The sequence below is a fragment of the Eleutherodactylus coqui genome, chromosome 3 (assembly GCF_035609145.1).
Source record: "Eleutherodactylus coqui strain aEleCoq1 chromosome 3, aEleCoq1.hap1, whole genome shotgun sequence".
Classification (NCBI taxonomy): Eukaryota; Metazoa; Chordata; class Amphibia; order Anura; family Eleutherodactylidae; genus Eleutherodactylus; species Eleutherodactylus coqui.
The window spans coordinates 137,564,098-137,590,533 of record NC_089839.1 but is presented as its reverse complement, the minus strand read 5'-3'; the positions used below and the strand labels follow the sequence as shown (position 1 = coordinate 137,590,533).

Here is a 26,436-nt window from a genome sequence, read left to right as displayed (position 1 = left end):
TTGGGGGAAATCCCTATTGGTCAGTCTGGTGGTGTCAGATTTTTAGAAATTAGTTTTCTGAACGCAGACTACCTTTTAATTTCTCTCCACAGAAGGGATCTTTTAAATGGGCTATTCAAACCTTTTGCGTTAAGAGACATAACTAGAGATGAGCGAGCGTACTCGGAAAAGCACTACTCGCTCGAGTAATTTGCTTTATCCGAGTATCGCTGTGCTCGTCCCTGAAGATTCGGGTGCCGGCACGGAGCGGGGAGCTTCAGGGGAGAGCGGGGAGGAACGGAGGGGAGATCTTTCTCTCCCTCTCTCCCGCCCGCTCTCCCCTGCTCCCCGCTGCGACTCACCTGTCAGCCGCAGCGGCACCCGAATCTTCAGGGACGAGCACAGCGATACTTGGCTAAAGCAAATTACTCGAGCGAGTAGTGCTTTTCCGAGTACGCTCGCTCATCTCTAGACATAACCTTCAATGCCATGCGGATTGTAATAGTATTGCGCTAAGGAGACCGTAACCTGGTGGTGGCTTCACTCGAGACAACAGATAGTGTAAAATATCAGAAAACGTGCTGTCTGTGAAAAACAAACAATTAGGTACCCTATGGGGAACAAAAAACATTTGGATAAATGTAAATGTGAACAGAAACATAATTGTGCAGTGATTCAAACTGTGCAAACTCAGGGAAAGAATGCAGGAATATGGTGGCAAAACCTGTACTTGTAGAACTAGTAATCAGTGATACAGCCATTCTAAGTTGCCTCTCTCCACTCCTAAGCAAACTTGAGGGAAGAGTTGTTCCTCTGGGTCTGTTTTTTACGCTCTGTGTGGTCCACTCGTTCTCCCAATTCTTCTACTGTCGCGTTTATGCCTGCCAGGCTATTGGCAATGTCTCTTTGTATTGAGATGTGTAGTACCAACATTGCTTCTTTCATGAACCTTTCAGAGGCTGCGTGATTGTGGGCTGGCATATCTTCTAGCGACAGCTCAGCTCAGTTGGTTGATTGGAGCCAGTGGAGTAGCGAGCTTGCTGTTTTAACGGGCTGGACGAGTTTGATTTATTGTTCTTCGTCGCTTCTGAGTTAAGTGGGGAGTGTTGGATGCCTCCTTTGCTGCTTGTCACCACTAAGTTGGCAGACGAGACGTCAGTATGGTTTTTATGAGCCCAGTCCGGCTGATTTTTGTCCGCCAAGAGGGACCTTTTATCAGGCCCCACATGAGGAGAGTTATGTGCAATTGTAAAGGTCTCTTCCCCAGGGACTGGGTTGCTCTCGTTTCTCGTGCAGATGCCCTGCATCAGGGCAACAGCATTTAAATTATCTTTGGGGGTACCCCCTGTTTTAGTTTGGACTCCGACCCCTGGCTCTTGGTAGTTGTTGTCAATTGCCTCAGGGCCTGTAGTTTGGTGTCTGGTCTGTGGTGTGTCATAGGGTGGGGGGGGGGGGACTCCTTGTCAGCATGAGCCCGGGAGGCTGAGCAGGGACGTCCGCTGGAACCTGCAGCGGCAGCAACCTGGAGCGGCCCGGAGGAAATCCACTGCACCCACCTGCATATCCCGCTCCTAGTCCGGTCAGTCAGCAGCACTCGCAGCAAGTGGTGCGGGCAGAGGCTCCACGGCGGATTCCAGGAGGATGGGGGAGCCGCGGTGAGCGTGGATCCAGCCTCCGTTCCCTGTCTCTTCTTGAAGTGCGGCCGGAGGTCCCGCAGGTAAGTCTGGCATGGCGGGGGAAGCTCTGTGTCCCTAGTCTGAGCGGCTTTCGGCGTTGGCAGCAGGGAGTCCCTCCAGGGAGACGGTCGTGGCAGATGCGGGGGGGGGGGGGTTCTCGGCCCCCGGTCTGAGCGGTCGCCTGTCATCTCTTCGACATCCATAGCCAGCGGTCTTGCATGTGGAGAGGCAGTAGGGAGAATTCTCCTACTTGTAGGTGGTTTGGGGAGGCTTTGTCCTCAGCTCCAGCTTGATTCTCCTCCAGCGGGTCCGGTCATGGCATCTGGAGGCTTCTCTCCTCTCACTAAGCGCGGGAGTTCAGGGTCGCCATCTTTAGGCTCCTCTCCTCAGCTTCTTGTAACATAAAAGTCAGTTAGTTTCTTGGGAGATAGCTTTCTCACCCTTCTGGGCCTGGTGTTTGTTGTTAGCCATCTTCAGTAGTAGAAAGGATGTAGTTTAGGCTGATTTACTAGTCGTTATTTCAGTCGCTAAGCAGTTTAGGGGGAGAGCTGTGTTAGCGTGCGACCATCTAGCTCTCCTTCCAAGCCACACCCCCTACAATTTTTTTTTAATGTCCTGGAAAATTTCTTTAATGGAGGAGAACTGGGTAAAATCTGTGTAGAGAACAGTACCAGGAGGGAAGGGGGGAGTAGCTTCAAAGGATAAAACCATCAGCTGGAGGGGGTGGCTGTGGAGGAGATGACCAATGGAGAGGATACTACAGGAGGGGGCTGTGATAACTAGGGGATGGCTAATACATGGGCAGTTGTTATCACTGGGGGTAGAACCCCATCCTTCATGTTTTTATTACTTTGAATCCCATTTTACATACAGTAAGCCATGTGCTTGCACAGCAGTTCTTTAAAGGTAACCTGTTTGCATCTTCAAAGCCATGAAATCACCGGCCCGCCAGCTTGCTAAAGATGATAAAAAGAAGAATATTTATTTGTATAGCGCCAACTTATTCCGCAGCGCTTTCAAGCATGGGAGAATACAGACAAATACAACAATCAGTTTGAAACAAAAGGGTGGTGGGGGTATAGAGGAGGTATAGGAATAGGAGGGAGAGATAAGGCATGGGGGAATTACATGTGGAAATCAGTTATTAGGAAGCAAACGGGGTGGGGCAGTAAGGAGGTACAGGGATAGAGGTCATATGCAATAGGCAGTGTGGAAGGTGTTGGGAGCCGTGGTAAGGGGCAGGGGACTAGGTCAGGAGATTTAGTATGCCTTCCTGAAGAGGTGCATTTTTAGGGCACGTCTGAAATTTCATGCATCGGGGATTGTGCGGATGCCTTGGGGGGTAGTGCGTTCCAGAGGATGGGTGCTGCTGTGGTGAAGTCCTGTAGGTTGGCATGTGAGGTTCGTATTCAGGATATTTAGTCTGTGTGTGTTAGCGGATCGGAGTGTGCGGGCTGGGTGGTGTACGGACAGGAGGGAAGCGATGTACGGTAGCGTGGCGTGGCGCTGTGCAGAGCTTTGTGGATGAGGGTCAGGAGTTTAAATTTCGTTCTGCAGTGGATAGGCAGCCAATGCAGTGGCTAGCATAGTGCAGAGGGATCTGAGAAACTGCTGGATAGAAAAATGAGTTCAGCTGCTGCATTTAGTATGGATTAGAGAGGGGAGAGTCCGGTGCGGGGAAGGCCAATGAACAGTGAGTTGCAGTAGTCAAATCGGGAGTGGATGAGGGTCACAACGAGTGTTTTTAGCGTGTCCATGGTTAGGAATGGATGGATTTTAGCAATATTTCTGAGGTGCAGGTGGGATCTTCGGGCCAGAGATTGGATGTGGGGGGTGAAAGAGAGGTCAGAGTCCAGTGTGACCCCCAAGGCAGCGGGATGCAAGATGTGATACAGGTGGGCATGGGGATGCTTGTACCTTGTTGTACTGCCTCTAGTTTTGATTCAAGATGCAGTACGGGTGGGCATGCAGGCTCTCGTTCTCCTGTTGTACCGCCTCTAGCTTGGTTACAAGATGTGATATGGGTGGACATGTAGGCCCTACCCTGTTGTACCGCCTCTAGCTTGAATACAAGATGTGATACATGCAGGCATGGAGGCTCTAGTATCCTTTGGGCTGCCTCAAGCTTGGATGCAAGATGTGATACAGACGGGCAAAAAGACATACAGGTTCTGAATAGGCATACAGGTTCAGAATCTCCACATTTGCTGCCTCTAGATTGCGCAAACTCATAGGCAATCCAAGTTGGCATTCCAGATACGTTCTAGTGGCAATAAATGTAGTGACTGGGCAGCCATGGGAGTGTGACAATGTTCAATGTTGTGGGGACATTCCTGTGACACCCCCTCCCCCCCCCCCCTTCCCATGTGTGCCGCTGAGCATTATCCTGCTGCCTCTTTGAAACTGCCATGAGAGGAACACATGTGGCTGCAGGATGTCCTGAACATATCCTTGAGCTGTCATTGTCCCTCGTACCACTACTAGAGAGGACCGAAGGTCGTATGTGATGGCCCCGCAGACCATCACAGTAGGGGCCGTGTGCGGCTCCACAGCAAAGGCAGGATTGAAGCGCTCACCCCAAGGTCTCTAGACACAAACACGGCCGCCGTCCGTGCCCAAACTAAACCTGGATTTGTCACAGAAGACAACCCAGTTCCACTCCATAGCAGTCCAGTTTCGTCATTCATGTGTCAAAGGCAGTACAAGTAATGGGCGCCGTGAGACCAAATGTCCTTCAGCCAAGTGCCTGAAAATGGTTCTGACAGACACAGGGGTGTAATGATGATGTCACTTGTTTCTGGATGCCGGACAACGAAACAGTTGAAGCTTCTTGTGCTTGGCGTTTGATCAGATGATCCTCTCTTGGCCTTTTGGTAGGCCTAGGGTGGAGCCACTTTTAGGGCCTCCGATGACAAGACTGTACACCTAATCACGCAACAACTCTCATCATTTGCATATCTGCCTGAAATGTATGCCGAGTTTTAAAGCAAAACGACAACTTCTAGAGGCGAGGTGGTGGTTGGTGTTTTTTTTTTTTTTTTCTTAACAAATAATGTATTTGAATGCACATATGTTTGACATCTATTGAGCTTTAGCACAAGAGCAATAATATTACTGATCAACTAATACAGATTCATTCCAGACTGCCATAGATATATCATGTGAATTGTGATACCGGTATGAATAAAGCACGTCGTGTGGAAATAGACCCGCTTCACCCTACATACCAGTCTTATAAAATTGTATTTCACTGTCCACTATACAGTCTAATACTCCACCCTCCATACATATCATAACAATTCTTGAAGTAAAGAGTTCTATAATTTATTATTATAATGGCTACAATGTATGAGTTAGGAATTATTTGTTCAGCATGGGGATGTCCGATAACCTTAGTACACTAGAGGTATTATCTGATTGACGTTTAATAGCTGTTTGACTACCTATAGAAGACTATATGCTTACGACTATTAAGAACAACAAGTATTCTACCCTCCTTTTAGGTAAAATTACAATCAATTACATATACTGCGTGTGTATATATATATATATATATATATATATATATATATATATATATATATATATATATATATATATATATATACACACACACACACACATAAAAGCAGGGTGATAGTAAGAGTTCTGTCCCTAAACAGCAGGAGTGGCAGCTGTACTATTGCTCTTCTTCCTCTAAAACAATTGTAGTCCACTAGTAGGTTAACATGTCAGTCAATGTAGGAGAAGATCGTCCATATCACAAGTTCTGTCTTTGTGACAATGGTAACAGCTGGTTTACCTCTTCTTTTCCACTGCCGTTGTAATCCACCAATAGGTTAGATGATGTAGAGAAAGGTCTTCAGTAGCAATAGTCCGATTTCTTCCACAATCCATTTTACAATATACCTAATAATAATAATAATAAACTTTATTTGTATAGCGCCAACATATTCCGCAGCGCTTACATAGACAGGGGGGAATACAGAAAGACAAAATACAAACATTACAGAACCATGGTTACATATAGTAATCAGTAGTTGGAAACAATAGGGATGCGGGTCCTGCTCCAACGAGCTTACATTCTACGAATGGTGGGGTGATACAGAAGGTAAAGGGGCTGGAGATGTGCACGGTAAGGCGAAGTGTGAGCGATGTTATACACATAGACAATGGTCAGACATTTAGCCGTGTGATGGCAGAAACGGTATGACTGCAGGAGCGGTTTATGATGGCTAGCAGTGATTGCAGTCACTAGGGCAGAGAGCATGTTATCAGGCGGAGTACAGAGGGGTTTGTTTAGGGAATGCGGTATGCCTCCCTGAAGAGGTGCGTTTTTAGAGCACGCCTGAAGTTCTGCGAGTCCTGGATTGCTCAGGTAGCCTTTGGTAGTGCGTTCCAGAGGACAGGTGCTGCTCTGGAGAAGTCTTGGAGGCGGGAGTGAGAAGTTCGAATGAAAGGGGCACTCAGTCTGGTTTCATTAGCAGAGCGGAGAGCCCGGGCTGGTTGATGGATTGAGATGAGGGAGGCGATATAGGGTGGCGCTGCGCTGTGAAGGGCTTTGTGGATGAAGGTAGCGAGTTTGAATTGAATTCTGTATTTAACAGGCAGCCAGTGCAGTGACCGGCACAGGGCAGAGGCATCCGACGAGCGGCTGGACAGGAAGATGAGCCTGGCTGCCGCATTCAGGATGGATTGGAGAGGGTAGAGTCTGGTGCAGGGGAGGCCGATCAGCAACGAGTTGCAATAATCGAGCCGGGAGTGGATGAGGGCGACAGTAAGCGTTTTTAATGTCTCCACAGTGAGAAAAGAGCGGATTCTTGCGATGTTCTTGAGGTGCAGCTGACATGTTTGGGCCAGAGATTGGATGTAGGGGGCAAAAGAGAGATCAGAGTCAATTATGACCTCAAGGCAGCGGGCGTGTTGTCTAGGAGTTATGGTGGCGCCACACACTGAGATGGAGATGTCAGGATGAGGTCGGTTAGTGGAGGGCAGAAATACCAGTAAGTCTGTTTTAGAGAGGTTTAGTTTTAGGTAGAGAGAGGACATAGTGTTAGAGACAGCGGACAGACAGTCGGTGATGTTTTGGAGGAAGGGTGCAGAGATTTCACGGGCAGAGGTGTATAGCTGGGTGTCATTAGCGTACAGGTGGTATTGGAGACCAAAACTCCTGATGGTTTGTCCAATAGGGGCTGTGTAGATAGAGAAGAGAAGGGGGTCGAGGACCGAGCCCTGGGGGACCCCAACAGCAAGGGGAAGAGGAGGGGAGGTAGAGCCAGCAAAGGAGACACTGAAAGAGCGGTCAGATAGGTAAGAGGAGAACCAGGAGAGGGCAATGTCCTTTAGGCCGATGGAGCGAAGCATACTGAGGAGAAGTTTATGGTCAACAGTGTCAAACACTGCAGAAAGGTCGAGGAGGATCAGTAGGGAGTAATCGCCCCTCGATTTGGCTGTCAGTAGGTCATTGGATACCCTAGTAAGGGCAGTTTCTGTCGAGTGTTGAGGTCGGAAGCCAGACTGTAGGGGGTCTAGGAGAGAGTTCTCTGATAAATACCTTACTAGGCGGGAGTAAACCAGGCGTTCTAGTAGTTTGGAGATGAAGGGGAGGTTTGAGATGGGTCGGTAGTTGGCAGCATCGGTCGCGTCCAGAGTCAGCTTCTTTAGCAGTGGGGATATGATGGCGTGTTTGAAAGAAGAGGGAAAGATGCCAGAGGTCAGAGAGAGGTTGAATATAGTGGTGAGATGGGAGATGACCACTGGGGAGAAGGAACGGAGGAGGTGTGAGGGGAGAGGGTCGCTAGCGCAGGTGGTGGGGCGAGCAGAGAAGTTAGGGAGCGTGACAGAGAAAGAGAGGAAGTTATGATCTGAGAGCGGGAGAGGGGAGTTAGTGAAGTTGGAAACAGAGCAGAGACGGAAGAAGACCAGATCAAGAGTGTTGCCATCCCTGTGAGTGGGAGAGGCTGTGAGTTGAGAGAGACCAAGGGAGGAGGTGAGCGAAAGAAGCTTAGAGGCAGATGGGGAGATAGGGGCATTAGTGGGGATGTTAAAATCACCTAAGATGAGGGTTGGAATTTCACAGGATAGGAAGTGGGGGAGCCAGGCGGCAAAGTGGTCCAAAGACAGGCGAGGAGCACCTGGGGGGGGGGGGGTAGATAACTGCTACTCGCATGGACAGCGGGCGGAAAAGCCTTAGTGTATGTACCTCAAATGATGGGAAAGTGAGTGAGGGTACTGGTGGGGATGACCTGGTAGGTGCATTTCGGGGAAAGAAGAGCACCTACTCCTCCGCCACGCCTGTCATCTGGTCTCGGGGTATGGGAGAACTGCAGGCCATTGTAAGACAGTGCAGCAGGGGAGGCCGTGTCAAACTGCTGTATCCACGTTTCTGTGAGAGCGAGCAGACTTAAAGATTTAACAGTAAAAAAGTCGTGGATGGTGGGGAGTTTATTACATGCTGACTGGCAGTTCCAGAGCGCACATTTAAAGGAGTTCAGGGGAGGCTATGCATGGGCTAGCAGTTGGGCTTGGGAATTTTCTTAGTGAGTCAGGTAGGAGGTGATAGCTAGGAGCAGTGGAGGGTGGGCCAGGATTGGGAGAGATATCCCCAGCAGCTATTTGTTAACGCAATCCTATGCAGACTTGCAGCGGCGGAAATCCCGCCGCGGAATTTCCGCTCGTGTGCAGGCGCCCTTAATCTGAAATCTTTGCAGCCTGTGTTCCTCATGATTATAAGATTAAAGAAATTCTGTGGTGTATTTGCTAATTTTTCTATTTTTGTGTCTTTTTTCAGTTGGCTTGCGCATACTTAAAGCAAAATATAGTTGACAGTTTCACAGATAAGCAATATATCGCTGGAGTGAGGCAGTATGTCTTTAAACAAATTTTAACAGGTATGTAAAGATGTTAATTTTAAGTCCTTTCTTTTTTTTTTACTGAAATTATATTTTTAGACACATTTATACATGTATAAGCATAATATACATAGAACATGGCATTACCCCCCACAAAAAATACAATCATAACTATATTTAAGCAAATCATAATCTCCCTAATCCCCAAACAAAAAAAATAAACACCCGAAAAAACTTAACTGTTCTCCACTTTAACACCTCCCAATCACATCAACTCTTTTACAATACCTGGATGCAACCAGCACACGATGTGAACTATCCATTATATATATCAGACCATCTTCCCCATATTTCTTCAGACTTTGTCAAACAGCCTCTTCTTGGATATATCCTTCTTTCCAAAGATATAACTCTCTTTTTTTGCTATAAAATCTCATAGTATGTGGGTGACGGGGCAGGCTGCATCCAACTGGCAGTAATCCGCTTCTGGGAGTGATGCAATGTTCACTGAATTTCCAGAAGAGTGTACCTATCAACAATAACTAGTATACAAGTTCTGAGATTAAGTCCTTTCTTAGATATAAATAATTGTTAATATATAAATATAATGTATGCACTTAAAAACATCACACCAAGGAGAAAAATCAACTCAAATAACACTGCCAGTGGCCATATACTAATACAAAGATATATACAAGGGCAGGTACAAGCACCACTTCCCAACAGAATGCAGACAGGCAGATTGCTATATGGAGGAGTATTGCACAACTGCAGGATACTAATGGACAGCCACTTGCACGCCTACAATATATTGGGGGGAGTGGCTGCTTAGTATTATACTTTCACATTGTTAAGGCATACAAAGGATGCCAAGTCCCATTGATACATGTGGTGCCCCATGCAGGCTTTCAGCCTATTAATGATGTCGCTTACGATTCAGCTGGGCAGCTTGTCCTGCATCTCAAAGTGAGCCACACTGGTACTGACACCCTGGCTCCCCTAGCGTTTAAAGCCAGGCTGCTCTCTGCAAAGAACAATTCAGTTGCCAAGCCTGTAGGATTTCTAACCTGAAGGTTCAAGGATTAATGAATTCAATAATTTTATATGGGCTAATGATCCTGGGTTCTAATTTAAAAGAACCTTCTCCCCATCTGTAAAATTAGGACCTACTGACCTCCTTTTTGTTGGCTGCTTTTTTATATCCAGAAACAGAACACTAAATGTTCTTTTGGACCTCTTTCCATACAGTAGCAAGACAAGACCAAAAGTCATTCTCCTTAGGTACATCAGAGGCAAAGGCAGTAAAAGAATTCAAATAAGAGTGAAGACTATAATTACAGAAAAACTGTGAAATACTTGTTGATTCAAGAGGTTGATTATTGTGAACTTTGCCAATGCCAAGAAAGATGCCCAATAAAATAGCGCAAATACTGTTCTAAACTTTGATTTGACTTTTGCATTTCACTATTTCTCTCAGGATAGCAAGAAGATAAAAAGGACAACTGAATTTTTAAACTGTTACAAACAGCCAAAACTTTGACACAAATTGTACCCTCCAGTTAGAGACTATGTTTACCGGTAACCCATGCAATTTAACAATATTGCCAATAAATAACTTGGCTAAACCCATGGCATTTAGAAGACCAGGCAAATCAGCCAAGTGGCAGATTTTACTAAAACAATTAACTACCACCCAAGTAGTCATATTCCCATCAGAACTAGGTAGATTTCTAATGAAATCTATCCACAAGTGAGTCCAAGGTCTTTCCGGAACTGGCAGTGGTAACTATTTTCATCCCATAAGATTACATGGAGACTTCGATCGGACATAAACCTTACAGGCTTCCACAAAACTTTCTACATCTTAACGGATAGAGAACTAACAAAACCTTCTGGAAATTAATTTTTGGTATTTAACCCTAGATGTCCTTCTAAGACTGAATCGTGCTTTTCTATGATCAACTAAAAATGCAGTTGAATGGGCACAAATAATTCACTATTTTACAAGGAGCAAGATCAAGAGCCTATTATTTGACCTTCTAAATTTAACAAGAGAGCCAAAACCATCATCCCTTCTGCCATGGGGGGTGGGGGGGGGGTGGTGGTTTTGATGGCTGCTCCCTCCTTGGAGACTATAAGGAAAACACTTCTAGACATAGCATATTTACTTCAAGAGCTATGGGTAACTAAATAATCAAAACTGTCTTGAGTTTACTCTTTTAGCAAACTCCAAATAATCTAGGTTTTTGTGATCTATAATTATGGTAATTTTATGTGAAGCCCCCTCAAAAAATTGTTTCCACTATTCAAATACCCATTTTATGGCCAACAGTTCCCTATTGCCTATGTCAAAATTTTATTCTATCGGCAAGAATTTTCTAGAAAAAAATGAGCACAGTCAAAAATTAGAAATGTTTCTGGGACCCTACGGTAACACTTCTCCTGCCCCAGTCTCTAAGGCATCCACCTCCACTATGAAAGGTTTGGACATATATCCTGCTGAATTAATACCGGTGTGGAAATAAAAGCTTCTGCCCTGTTTCCCCAAAAATAAGACGCGTCTTATATTAATTTCTGCTCCCAAATATGCGCTACGTCTTATTTTCAGGGGGTGTCTTATTTCGCCGCGGCAAATCCGTCTGTGGCCGCTAATCCCTCAATTGGCCAGCTTTGTGGACGAAATTTCTCAGAAATCTCGTCCACATGGGACAGCAAATCTGTCACGGCAAAGCTGGGAGAAGCCAGTGTCGAGGTGCGGATTCACTGGCCACAGAAACGGAAAAGCGTGCAGCCAGGCCGCTTCAAAACAAGCGGCTGAGTGCCGTGGGTTTTGAAGCAGCGCTTTCCCGGCGGAAATCTCGCTGTTTATCGCGTGGCCAAACTGCGAGATTTCTGCTGGAAATACGCTCTGTGAGAACCCAGCCTTAAGAATCACACACAGGTTGCCTGACTCACACACAGAGCCATAAAAAAATAAGGGCTGTAAAGTAATGTACCTGTCTGCAGACAGAAGTTCCTGTACCACTTGTAAGCAGGGATGGTATTGCAGCTTCCGGCCACCAGGGGGAGCTCATCACAGCAGACATGTACAGCAGGAACAGAACGTACAGTATGGACTTTTCCAGCCAGCAAGGGGAGCTCACAACAGCACACTCGTACAGCACAGCAGGGACAGGATAACAGCAGACTGTCTGCAGATCTACCTATAAATCTGAAGGTAGGAGACAATGGGGATGGCAGCAGGGGACAGGCCTCTTGACTTGCCTGCACACTTTACTATGCCTTACTATCGGGGGGAGCCTTATATTTGGGACTTCTGCAAATTTCAGGGGGTGCCTTATTTTCGGGGAAACATGGTAGCAGCAAGCTGAACACTTTCTTAGCAGTGCGAGACCACTTAGGCAGATTCTTGGTCAATAAGAGGCTTAGCTATTTCAGAAAAGTTTCAAATACATTTTCTGTCATTCAGAAATGCAAGAAAGCGTTGAATGGCCTTCAAAGTTTCTTACTGTACCCAGTCCAAAACTGCCTGCACTTTCACTGGATCCATTTTAAATCCTTGAGGATAAATAATGGAACTAAGAAAGGAAATTTCTTGTATTGCAAAAAGACATGTTTCCTTTTTAGCACACGCACTTTTCCCTTAGCATCTGCAAAACCTGATCCTTATGAGACAACAGATTGGAGGAATAAATCAGGATATTGAAACAAAGCAACCATTAAAATCATGAAGAATATCATTAATGAAAAACTGCTGGAGCATTAGTTAACCCAAACGACATCATAAGGATTTCATGGTGCCTTTCATGGGTATTGAATGCTGTGTTCCACTCATCCCCCTCTCGTATATGTATAAGATTGTACGCTCCTTGTTAATGCAACTTGGAAAAATATTGTACCCCTACATCCTTCTTTTTAACAAAGAAAAAAAATAGGCGGCCAATGGGGAATTTGAGGGACTGAGATGCCCCTTTCTGAGGCTGTAATACAATACTCCAATAGGAGGAACACTAAGAAGATACATATAATACAGATTCACATGCTGTCTTCTGTATATGATGGTCAATTCTAATGGCCATTGCCATAGTCTCATCTAAAGTACAGGGTGACGAGATCATCATATGTTTGACCTGATCAGATAATCTGTTGTAAAATTGACTTTAAAGAGCCAGGTCATTTCATTGAGTGTCATGTACATACCACCAAAACTGTAGCCTTCGACCAGACCTTTATCTTGTCATGGAGTACGAATCCTACTCTCAGCTAAAGCCAAACAGTCAAGATCATCATAAAGGAGACCCAGAGCAGCGAAAACATTCCTGAAGTTAGTGCAGTCAAAGTGGGGAAAAGAGAAAATGCCAATAACAATCAAGTATTATCCAAACAACTCAAAATCGACTGTTACCCCAGGCAGACCACCCTCATGCACAGTATTTGTGTTCAAGGCATGGAACAAAACACTAATCAGAACCTCTGAGCACAGGTCCACGGAGCACTGTAAACACAGAGCACAGAACACACTGGCAGAGAGTGCTGGCAGTACACAGGAAGTATAACCGGCAACCATTGAACCAGGGGGCCAGTTTAAATACCTTAACGTAGAATTTCATAGGTTGACTGGGTTGAAAGACAAGCCAGCCAGCCTATCAACACTGGAAACAGAGGAAAATGCCACCCAGCATAGTGACGTCATCCCTAGGTCCAGCTTAAGAAGCCTGGAAATCATGGGCCAGTTAGCAGCATGACCCCATATCTGTATTAAAGCACATTTGAATTGATTCATATCAATGAGATCTAAGGCCTCATGTCCACGGGGAAAATCAGATCCGCTACAGATTCTACATGTAGAATCTGCAGCGGGTCCCTCCTGCCCCGCGGACATGAGCGCCGAAAATAAGAATTTAAAAGTATTTACCATCCGGCGCGGGCGGAGAACATCAGCTGTTCCTCACGGCCGGATCTTCATCTTCGGCCGGCGGATGAATTCCTGACGCCGGCGGCACGTCGCCGGCACGTCGCCGACGTGCCGCGCGCATGCGCCGGGCACATCCGCCGAGCCGAAGCAAGGAAGATGCGGCCGTGAGGAACAGCTGACCTTCCCCGCCCGCGCCGGATGGTAAATACTTTAAATTCCTATTTTAGGTCTCCCGCGGATCCGGACGGCTTCCATAGGCTTCAATAGAAGCCCGCGGGAGCCGTCCCCGCGGGAGACCCGCACGAAAATGGAGCATGGTCCGGATTTTTCCATGCTCCATTTTTTTTAAAATCCCTTTTATTGACGATCCGCGGGTATTTATCTACCCGCGGGTGGTCAATGCATCCCTATGGGATGCGGATCCGCACGCGGGAGATCCGCTGCGGATCCTAAATCATATTTTGCCCGTGGACATGAGGCCTAAATGTTTGTAATGGTTTGAACTTCATGACCAAAAGGGGTGCCCTTCCAAATTACACACATTTGATTAGAAAACACAGACATTTGACTTCCAAGTTGCTGCCTTGCAGATTTCTTATGCTTTCTTCTTACTCTGCTCGCAACTGTTTTTGTTGCATGCTCCATTACTTGCTATAGAAGAACATCTCTTGTCTTAGAGTTTGCCAGGCAGCATGTTAAGTCCAGGTGTAACAGTGTTCTTTTTCATGTTTGCTTCCTCTGTGTGTTTTTTGACTAGGAAAATAAACCGTTGTTCACTTGTGAATGAGTTGCAATGTGAAACACAGCAAAGGAAAAAAAATAATAGCCTTTTTTCACGTTTTCACTTTATCCCCTATGGCTTCTTTATAAGTCGCATAACAGGCCCACAACACTCCCAAAATAGTATAAAAATGTAATCTGGAAATAAAAACACATGCTCAGATGCTGAACAGGCCTGCAATCATGTCTGAAAGCACTGTTCATGTTTTAGGGTCTTTACGTTTGCCTTACTGTTTGTCATGTTTGGCATAGCTATATGTATCTAAAGGGATCCTGTTAGCTCGGACATCCTGTTAAAACTGCAGGCATAATGTTATGGAGCAGGAGGAGCTGAGCAGACTTATATATATATATACACACACACACATATATATAATTTTTTTTTATGGGGAAAGATTTAGTAGAACTTTTACTTTCTGCATTTTAACCTCTACACATTCTGAGCTGAACAGTCTAATGGGCGAAGCTATCAGTGATTGACAGCTACCCCTATATGTGCAGTCATATACGGATACCCTGTCAATCACTGTTAACTCCGCTCACTGGACTGTTCAGCTTAGAATGTGCAGAGATATAAACGAATTAAACACAAGTTCTACCAAATCTTTCGGCATAAAACAATATCTCAATCTGCTCAGCTCCTCCTGCTCTATAACATCATGCCTGCCGTTTAGACAGTATGTTCGAGTTGACAGACTCCCTTTAATTGGAAAATCATTATGGATAGTAGGGTATTTCAACTGAACAAGGTAAGAAAGAAGGTGGCCAACACTCGTCTAAAACATAATATAATCCCTGCCGATAGCAGGTGTACGGTGTGGGATTAAACGTTGTGCTCCTGCAATCAAGCAGGAGCAGGTCGCGTTGTCAGTTGTTAGTCACAGCTGAGGACCCATAGGAGACGGGAGAAACATTTTTTTAACCTCTTCTACTTTCCTAGGTACATAGCGCTCAATGGGCGCTATGTACTAAAGAGTGAAAGTGGAAGTATTACTTCCATAATGCTACCCGGCAATAACGTGACCGTCTGGTCTCCCGTTTACAGCAGAAATGTAGGGTCCTATCAGACCCTGATCAGCATTGTTCATGACTATTGTCACTACAGGGGAATGTTTTGCCCTGTAATTGGGGCTCCTATGGATGCCCCAGCTACAGTGGAAAAGTGTAAAATTAAAAACAAAATACTATGTGAATGACCCTCAGAAGTCTTATACAACGTCATCGTGGTCATAAATGGTAAAAAAAATAAGTTTAAAAAAATTATAGAATAAAATAAAAACATATACATAAAAAAGAAAATGGTCCACCACCGACACCTACCAAAACTGTCGCCATATCCACCTTGTAATCCAAAATTGTTCAAATTATATATCAAAAAGTCAGAAACACAATGAGGAATCCATTCCTGTACTTTATTTTAGTGCAAATATACTAATTAAAAAAAACAGCAACTATAAATTTAAAAAATATTTTTTTTGCCTTTTAACCCCCCAAAAAACTGAAAAACAAAAACACTGTTAGTAAAAGAAGATATGAAAAACAGCCTTATATGTTAGGAAAAAAGAAATAAAACGCTGCAAAAATAATTTTGGTAGTTGAAGGGAAAAAAATAGGGCAGTAAAACCACCACATGGGTAAAATTCCTAAAAAGTATCCGGTCCCTTAGGACCAAAACAGCCTGGTCCTTAAGGGTTTAATCATAGCCGGTATAATGACATACCCTACGTCAGCCACATGCTGGTTGACCTCATGTGCGGATGCCATACTGTAAGCGGAGGCATCGGATTTCCTCTCCACATACGTCGGTCTCGATGCACCGAGATTTCGACAGGTTTGTGAATGACTGACTTAGGAGATGTCACCATGTCAATCAAAGGAAGAGGAGATGGCTTAGGGTGAATTCAACACATGGCTTCCATGGTTTGGTTATGCCTAGCGGACTGCTGAGTGCTAATTTACATATGAACTACTTTTCCTAAGGTATGCAGGACTACAGCACAATTATAAATATATATTTGGAAAGATGTTTTCAAGGATCAAAATGTGGTGGAAACAGTGTAGTATGGTGACAGGTTCCCTTTAAGTTTGACTCATAGTTTGCATACAGTAGCATTTTGATATTACAGGTTGCAGGAAGAGTTTCATGGCTTGATTCCATATTCTCTTTGATGATTAGCAGGTGGATGAATAGTTCATTTTGTTAAGTGTTTGTTATATTTTCAGTTATTCAGCTTCATATAAAATATTTTAGTAAATTATGTAACTTTGCAGGAGCCACCAAATGCTATGATGCCTTATCTTCCGATTTGCTGAAAAATTCACTGGCTTCTTTTGCACAGCTGGGGATTGTAAAAAGCAAAAAAACGTGAGTACATTATTGTTTGTATTACTGTGTTTGCATCTATCGTTTTGTACTGCTTATTACTTTTGTCTAATGCTAACCATATACTCAAATAATCACAGCATGGCAGAAGGGATAACCTTTAGAAAATAAAGTAATCACTGGGGAAACCCTTAAAACTTTTATTGAAAGAAATGTATAGAAAAACATGGGTTGAAAAATCATACATATAACTGAATGACACAATGCAGAAATGCCCAGAAGTGCCAAAAAATATCGCTCCTGGACAGTTTGGTTTGCAAAAACCAAAATAAGATACTCGACTGTCAAGTTGGCTAAACAAATGGTGGATAGAGTGGATGCAAAAACATACCATACTTAACCAAAGCCACCTGATGCCACCAAAGGAAGATCTCCCTAAAGAGAAGACAAGGTGGTTTGCTCCTCAAATATAAAATAATATAAAAAGTCCCTAAACCATATAAACAAATTCGCCAACTCAAAGACAAAATAAAAAACTAAGTCAATAGGGATGCAAAAAACACACAGCACCCGGACACTTTTATATTTTACATATTTGTTGCTTAGACACAAACAAATAAAGATCTCAACCCAGGAAGTACGTCAGTGAAGGGCAGTGCAGCCTGCGCTCTGAGCCTTTCCCGGACGCTGGAGCTGTTCATGTGCAGGAGAGACCAGAACTCTATGATCGCTCAGAATCTTCCTAAGCAGACTAGAACAAAAAGGATTCTGGGTAGGAGGTGATCTGCCAGGATCTATTCCCAGAGAACCGAGAGTGGCAGACCTTCAGACAGGATGATGCATGCTAAGTGCTAGCACAACGTCTCTATGTCTCTATGTGACAATTGAAATGGTAATCTCCACTTTAAGTCAATTTTTGCAAATTTATAAGTTAATTTTATTATAGTTGATGATTCAAAATGATAGCGTAGATGCAGGGACCAATTTCGCTGTGAGCCATCACTGGCAATGATGGTCAAAGAAGAGGTTACACAGGTACACCTAGCAACTTCCTGTGTGATGTTATGAAATTGTAGCCAGACGTGTTCACATTTTTTCTATTTCTTTCTCCCCCTACCCACTTGAACAAAAACTTAATATTTGTATATTTGTGATGACGTAGCCATATGTAATTTTATTTTTGGTGGATCAGATATACCTTTCAGTGGGTGCATTGTACATGTGTAATGTATAGAGAAATATGTACAGTATAGAGTGTGTTGTAATAGTAAAAACCGTAAATTCACCATTTTGGTATGGGTGTTATTTTCACCATTCATATTTTGCCAGTAATAAAGTAAGCTGGTAATAAATGGGACTTTTATGGACGTATCAATAACAATTCTAGTTTTCCTGTTTTACTTCATGTTGTTGAATGTGTTGGCTGTCAGTATAGGGGAATAAATTATACTATTTGTAACATTTTAATAATCATGAAATTTTTATCTATAAATACGGAATGCAGTGGCAGGCTGTCTGCTACATACATTTGCATCAGACATCCATTGTATACATGTATATGGTAGATGTCAATAAGCATTTTAAATAGTTTGTACCCTTTTAAAATCAAGGACCAAATTGAACTCCAGAACTTGAAAATAATCACAATACAACTTGTGTACTGGAATAAATATTGCATGTCTATGGGCCCAAAAGAATAACAGGACTCAGAAAAGAGGAGAACATGGAGGATGCTGAGGAAAAGAGCAGAAATGGCGACCAGCTAACAAACCCAGCCTCCTCTTCCACGGAGACTGGAGGCCAGTACAGATGAGTTCTTAGATGAACCTGGCGCACCTAAACCTTCCCAGTCTGCCACTGTCACATCCATACTACCTGATGGCACAGCTTCAGAGAAAAACCCTGATAGTAGAAAGGAAAAGTTGACCCCCTCTGCTTCTGCCTAGGTAGATTCTTGGGTTGTCTAGTACTTCAGTAGACATGTTAAGGATCCCTTAAGGAGAAGTGTGGGGCCCTACCCTGGAAAGGTGCCAGAGGAACTGCTGCATACCCACACCTGCATGCTCATCCTTATCAAGTCAGTCATTTCACCCAGTAACCACTAGGAATGATTCCTGGCACTTCAGCACTTGCAAGTCAATGGCCATGCCGTACAATCCAGCTAAATGCCCACCCAACCTCCAGCTCTCGTAATTCTAGGCCTCGACAGCCTTCTTATTATAATGTCCTTGGCCTCACCCAGCTTATGACTTTTTAACAATCCCCGCCCCCTTTTTTTCTAGACTATTACACATGTCTGTGGTTCCCAATTTAATCCCGCAATCATACTTTAGTTTTTACACTACTGGGGCATACAATGTGCAACCCCATTATACTGCCTCCTCTTATGGTTCGCAACCACCATCGTAACAGGCCTCTGAATGGTCTGACACCGACACCAGAGAACGAGGATCTGCATCCTCGCCATTCAGATGTCTTGATTTGTAGTTCTCACTTAGAAAAACCTGTGAATTTCAGTTGCCTCTGTCAGTTGCATTTGTATGTGTTGCATGTGTCCATTTCTTTATGTCTGTGTCATCCAACTTTTTCTCGCATGCCAAAAAAAAAAAACTGAAGGGGGCTCTATTATTTTTCTAGAATTGCTTAGCAATAATCTTTGAAAAACATCATTCACATGGAGGGCCCCCCTCCCTTTTTCTTTTCGTGTGTACCCATTGACATGAATGGGTGACCGTCGTCCAAGTATTTGGAGCAGAATAGACTGTAATTGGTAACGGTCTGTCATTGCTTGTGTAAATAGGTTATACAGTTTTAATTTTGTTTCGTTTTTGAAACTATGAAAAAGTTCTAAATAACAGTATGAGTGTCTTGTGTATATTGGAGGGGGAAAGGATGTAATGTTATACAGAAATACCATAGACAACCCAAATGCAGATATATTTTTATAAATTTCTAAAAAAAAAAAAAAAGCTTCCTGTCATCCAAGCGCCTACTTGGAAATGTCCGTATAACATAATCCTTATCCGTAACAAAAAGAAACAGGGCAGATGGAACAGATAACCCGGGCAGTATCCAGGGTTTTAGGACTCCAAGTTGGTTGAAAAGAAGCAGCTGAACCATTCTGAAAGACCTGAAAATAAAAATACTAATTTCTAGTTACAGTCAGCCAAAGCCAACAACACTGCAGTAAGAAAAATTGTGGAAGTGGTGTGGATTTTGCTGCGGATTTTCGGCTGCACAAAGTCCTCCGCACTTCCACTATGGTAAACATACCCTTAGGTGGTTATAAATGGCACCACAGGTTGCCTGCCCAATCTTCCCAATTGTTGTCCTGTCCATCAGGAATTCAAAATGCAAGGAAGAAAATGTGTTCCCAATTGCAAGGAATCTGAAAGCAACAAAATACACCATATAAGGGCCCCTGCACACTTGCTTTTTTTAACGCTGCGATATTGCTGCGTTCTTTTTTAACGTAATTGTCAATGGGACTTTCTATTGTTAAAATCGCATCGCTAGTTTGTGCTTTGCGATTTTTGTGCGATGCGTTTTAAACATTAGAAAGTCCCATTGACAATCGCATTAAAAAAAGCAGCGATATTGCAGCGTAAAAAAAACGCAACTGTGCAGGGGCCTTAATAGATCCACATTCCCAGCCTGCTTATGTTAAAGACCTACACCCTTCCTCAACTTTATATACAGCAACACTACATTTTAGGAAAACAGTGCAATGACTATTATTTCACATGTTTTTTTAAGCATGGCTACTACGAGTACAAAAAGCTGGGCATTGGGTAAAGGGTACAGTGTACGTTGCCATCTGAGGGCAACTTGCAGTAGAAGGTGTGACACTTTTCCAGGTGTTGCCATAAGTCTTCATACAGAGTGTGGAAGTGGTCTTTCAGGACTTGCTGTGAAATGGTTGGATGAACCCCAAATCTTGTCTTCCTCCTTTTGGTTCTTCTAGCATTTAACACGGTTTCCCAAATCTTCTAGAGACCAGCCAAGTCAATTGGATACAGTCTCTTGGTGTCCAGGACAAAGTAGTCATTCCATTCACAGACAGCTCAATGCTCTCTATGTTATAAAAGCTAGAAGTGGCGATGTTGTCATGCTCCCTTTTAGAGGAATGTTTAAAGTGGGTTGGGAGTTATTTGGGCCTGTTTGCGGTTTTCTTTTTTGGGGGGAAAGTGAAAAACGGATGACATATGGAAGGTAAAAAACAAACATATGGCACACAGAGCTGCAGTTATGCATGTGTAATATGTTGCTTATATGTACTCAGAATTCATACTATACATGTAGTATAGTGAAGTTATACTATTCTTATCTGTCCTTGTCACATGATAGGCATACTGTAGGACATAAAGTATAGAACACACCGCTCTAATAACTGTAGAGTAACTGGAATCCGTTATGCACTGGTGTGATTCGCATTGACCATGTGCCCTTATTTCATTACTAGGTACAATGGAACTTTCTTTTCACCAGATGTAGAAGCTGTGATACATGCTACAGCAACACTTGGTAAGAAGTCTGAACAATAGATGTTTGCATAGATAAATATTGTTTAACATTACAGTTTATTTAACTTATCATTTCTCATTAGCTAGAAGTGCATGATTAATCAATGCCTTACAACTTCTGAAGGAATCCTATAACACTATAACTATATATATCAGGATTGAGCAAAATCAAAAAGTTGAAATGCCAGTGTGCCTACAGATGGCCTACTATGGTGATTCTTAAAATGTTCTTAGAAATGAGCAAACGTTTTATAAATTTGCATCACTAATGATTTGGTGAATTTGGCCTCCTGCTTTGAATTGCTTGTCAGTCATCTTAGAATTTTAGAGGTTTTGAGCCTTTCAAGTGATTTTCAGCATAAGGGTTTGTTCATGGTGTATTTTCTGCCTTAGGTTTGCATGCAACGTATTATAGTAGCAGGAAAGTAGATGAGAGTTTCATAAATCTTATTCACATGTTGCATAAAAAGTCTGCAGTTTCACATTTAAAATCCACAATGTAAGTCAATTTTAATTTATGGGGAAATCAAAATCTGCAACAGTTTTAAGTTGATGCAGACACACATGAAATCCACAGACAGGGACAAGAGTGTAATTAAAAGAAAAAAAACTTATTAAAAACATTTACTCACCTTTAATCACCAATCATCAGCCATGGTGCCTTGTTGATGTCAACAAATCTGTTTTCCATCTTGCATATGAGCAGCAGTTTCATTGAACGCCATATATAACATAGGTACAATGTAACCAGAAGACATTTTACAGCTGAGCACAGAGAAGCTGCATCAGGTTTATAAGCCTATATAACAGCAGATAAATTAAACAGGGTGCTACTGTAGGGGGAAGAGAAAGTTACTGCATCATGATTATATGCCCATATGAAATGTGGTCTGTAGATTGGGAGAGGGGACATTTTTGCTGCTGTCCAAGCTGACAGACAAAATAGACTTTGGCGTAGAGAATATTGCAGTTCATGGTTTATGGCCTGAGACGTAATTCATAGTGGCCAGTCAAGCCACTTCAAATTATTTGCAGGCCTCACACAGCTAGCAGTGGAATTTGGGGATTTCAGTTGAACTGCACCAAACAGGGACATCTGTCACAGATACAAGCTATACCCTGTGGCCTTATGTTCTCACATATTGTGCCTCCCAGGGTTGCGGCTTATCTAGTTGGAGGTGTTTTTTAATTAATATAAAACAAAAATAAAACTAATGGGGGAAACAGCAAATACACACAGTGTGTGTGTGTCAGCAGCCTCAGACATTGTTCAGAGCCTCCGGTCCAACCACTATGAATTATTTGCTGGCCTTACACAGCTAGCAGTGGTTTAATGCAAATTACAAAATTAGCTGATAAGTTACATAAAACTACGCTAAAAGTGAACCAAAAAATAAATAAATAAATAAAACGGAAACAGGAAGAAAGCAAGGGGCAGGGGACGTGTCAGTCGAGGTGGTAGAGGATGGGTTAAGGTGGCACTTCACATGGTTCCCACTGAAGCCGCAGCTCCATGTTCTACAGAAGACAAGGCAAGCCCACTGTCATTCCTTAGAAGTGGTTATGCCCATGCTTTTACATCCGCAGCATGCAGAACAGGTCATAGAGTGGATGATGCAGCATGCCACAAGTAACACCACCTCCTCTTCCTCCCAGTCACAGGAACACAGTAGTCAGTCATAAGCATTCCCCGTGCCAAATCCCCAACACCATCCAAAGCAGTCCACATGTATCAGCCTGAGGATCTGTTTAATCATTGTGTCATGGATGTCAACTAGGTAGTCTAAACAACCGGAGTGAAAAGACATTGAATGCACTGATGCCAAGCCATTTTTTCCTCTGAAGAGGTAGATAAGGGTAGGTCAGTGTGCACCATCAGCCCTCCACAGTCAATGTGTACTTGGGGGGATGTGGAAACAGAGTTGCCAGTTCCCAGTGCTCATTGTTACATAGAGCCAACGCAGGAGGAGAAGGATTACAAAGAGGAAGATGAGCGGCTCAACCTTTTAAATGCCGTCATTGCAGGGAGCCGTGCGGGTATTATGGCAGCCGGGGGCCTTCTGAAAGGCCCCAGGCCTGTCTTGGCAGACTGTCCATCAAGCCATGCCCGAGGCATGGCTTGATAGAATGCCTGTTGGATCGCGGTATAATGAAGTGCTATGGCATTACATCATACTGCAAGAACAATCAAGGCATTGCAGGTTTTTAATTAATTATTTATTAATAATTATTTTTTTTTAAAAACAAGCTAATAAAAATTTTAAAATACCTCTTTTGCCATATATATAATAAAAGAATCTAAATATTAAAACAAAAATACATACTTGTTATTGCTGTGTTCGTAAAAGTCTGATCTAGCAAAGTAATGCATTATTTACCCCGCACGATGATAGTCATCAGAAAATAAATAAATAACGCTAGAATTGCACTTTTTTGGTCAGCCTGTCTCCAAGAAAAAATGTAATAAAAGTCTTATGTACTCCAAAATGATATCAACAGAAACTACAGGACATCCCACACAAAATGAGATATTGCACAACTATGTCGACGAAAAAATGAAAAGGTTGTCAGAAGATGGCATCACAAAATTTAAAAAAAAAATTAAATATCTTTGAAAAAAAATAAAAGTAGTACAGCAAAAAAAAAACTATATAAGGCTGCATTCACAAGAACGTATATCGGCTCGAGCCGGTTTTCACGCCGAGCCGATATACGTCGTCCTCATCTGCAAGGGGAAAAGGATGGAAGAGCCAGGAGCAGGAACTGAACTCCCGCCCCCTCTCTGCCTACTCTCCGCCCCTCTGCACTATTTGCAATGGGGAGAGGTGGAAAGGGGCGGGGCTAATTCATGGAACTTAGCCCCGCCCCTCTGCACTATTTGCAATGGGGAGAGGCGGTATGGGGCGGGGCTAATTCATGGAACCTAGCCCCGCCCCTTCCTGCCTCCTTTTATCCTCGAAGGCCTCATTCATGTGTGCGTATTACAGGCTGAATATGCAGTGAATGGAACACGTTTATTTCAATGGTTTCATTCACATCTGCAATTTTTTCTGGCAATTTTCGTTGCGTAAAAAAAATACACATGTCCTATTTTGATGCATATTACGCACCGAAATAACCATAAAAATTAATGGGCTATCACAAATATGGAGTAATTACACGAAATATGAGTATTTACTGCGTATTTGTGCACCAAAAAATGAGCTTTTCTGCGTATATTTTGTACACGTAAATATGCTGGAAATGTTCCCATGCAATAAGACGTAGAAGGGGCCAAATAGCCAGTAAATGGGCTTCACAGACTGAAATACGCTCACGCTTGAGTGAATGAGCCCTGAGTGTGCTGATTCCATGCCTCCTATTACTACACAGTGTGCAGTTTTGCTTGGTCCAGTACACTTTTCCTTGGTCAGCGCTACATCACGCCCGGGCTATTCTGATATGGAGATTGTTTCATGTGTCACATAATAGGAAAAAACTCCTAATTAACTATTCAGTCTCAAGATTAAAAGGTTTGGAAATCTGAAAATTTATTATATCTCCCCCAGTTTTATCACTGTGGATCTGGTTTCTCTCAATACTAGTTGTTGTAACACCACTCTTGTGTAACACCTACTCCTTTGCAGTAGGAGCCGGACGTGGCGTTCTCTCTGCTGCCGCTGAACTTGGGGAGCTCCTTTATGCACATAATAGGGCAGGGATTTGGTTGCTAATCTTAAGTAAATGCTAATAGATGTTGGAACCAAATAGACTCATGAAATGTTGCTTTTTGAAGTACCTTAAATACTGACACAGATCTTTATTTTGCAGAAGTGCCCTCCAGAAAGTTTCCGGCATCAAGACTTTAAGGACTATGGCAAATTTTCCATTTCTTCTAAATGAAATACTGTACTGGCTGTGAACAAAAAAAACTCAATTTCAGGGCAATACAGTTTTCTAGCCAACATAATTACTGCAGTCTAGAAAGTAGAAACTAATACAATACGATAAAGCTGTTTATTTTGCTATGATTATCTTTGAGAATGCTGTAATGGTCACTTAGTACTAGATGGGCTCAATTCGCCTTTTTATAGAATTTTTTTAACAAATGTATAAAGTATGTATAAAGGAAAGCTGTCAATTACTTCATGCTGTGATCGCTGAAGGCAGCACATTATAGCGGCAGACATGCCGATTCTAGCGGTTTCCCTCTTAAGGGCTAATGTGGTTTTTAGGAACTTACAACTTGTTTCTTGTATGATTCTTCGGCTCTTAGCAACAGATGAGTCCGGCTTATTCATGAGGACCAGGCAACCCTACCCTCTTCCGTGACTGGCAGCTTTCTAAGTTTGCAGTAGCTAGAAGACTGTCAGTTGGGGCAGATGAGCAGGGTCACTAGGTCCTCTGAAATGAGCTGGACTTAAGTCTTGCTGAGAGCTGCAGAAAAAATCTGTAAGGGCTCACTCAAACAGGCCTATGTCACGTGCGCAATACGCGGAGCTAAAAGCCCGTTGATTTCTATTTGGCCATTCGCACCTGCATTTTTTTAAGCATACGTCTTACAGCATGTCCTATTTTGGCGCATATTGCGTACCAATATAGGCTATGCAGATTTAACATACACAGTAAATACACATGTACATGCATATTTTCTGTATACTGGCTGTTTTACGTGCCTAAAAAATACGTGTGTAATAAGTAGAACACATACGCCCCTGTGAGTGAGCCCTAAGCTCTCCCAAATCCCTGCATATTACCCTATGAGTAATACACCAGTGGTATCGGTATGTCGGTCACTGTATTCTACACCTGACAGCTTCCCTTTATATCCATCTTTGAATAAAGCTTTTTAGCCAAAGACTAAAGTCATTTTTAACCTAGTCATATACACTGAAAGTAAGATCTGTAAATAAAATGTTAGGATGCAAGAAATAAATTTTTATTTTTAGGTTTAAATTGGTGTATTGCCTCTTTAATAGCTTGCTTTGTTTTATGCATCTTTGTAATACAATACAATTTGCTTGACTATTACAACTCTCCAATTTTACGACAGAAGTCAAATTTAAAGAGTTCTCTAGGCCTACAATGTCTCACATTGAGAATATCCTCCAGTATTCTCTAGCAGAACCCTGTACCACCCATCCCTCAGATTGTATTTGAAACTCTCTAAATGTCCCTTCTGCTGAGTAGGTTAATCTATCAAAGCTTTCTAACAGTACATTTGGCTTGATTTATTGCATATGGAACCAGAGGTGGTTAGGTCTCCTGTCAATATATAAGCAACAGGAAATAAATAAATAGCCATGCCGGGGTCCCCTATGTATTAGGATAACTAGTAAGTGGGCACTGTGAAGCCATGTCAGGGTCCTCTATATATTAAAACAAGTATAAGGGTGCACTGTGTAGCCAT

The 26,436-nt window shown here is 43.1% G+C and overlaps 1 protein-coding gene across 1 annotated transcript in view; it reads left to right on the top strand.

The window, feature by feature from the left end:
* LOC136620989 (dihydroxyacetone phosphate acyltransferase-like) overlaps positions 1 to 25,982 on the top strand; it is a 114,622-nt gene extending 88,640 nt beyond the window's left edge. The window contains exons 13-16 of the mRNA XM_066596142.1: positions 8,446 to 8,545; positions 16,473 to 16,566; positions 20,987 to 21,048; positions 24,858 to 25,982. Of these exons, the coding sequence (XP_066452239.1) occupies positions 8,446 to 8,545; positions 16,473 to 16,566; positions 20,987 to 21,048; positions 24,858 to 24,895 (294 nt within the window). The 3' untranslated portion in view covers positions 24,896 to 25,982. The remainder of the gene's footprint in view (positions 1 to 8,445; positions 8,546 to 16,472; positions 16,567 to 20,986; positions 21,049 to 24,857) is intronic.
* The last annotated feature ends 454 nt before the right edge of the window (positions 25,983 to 26,436 follow it).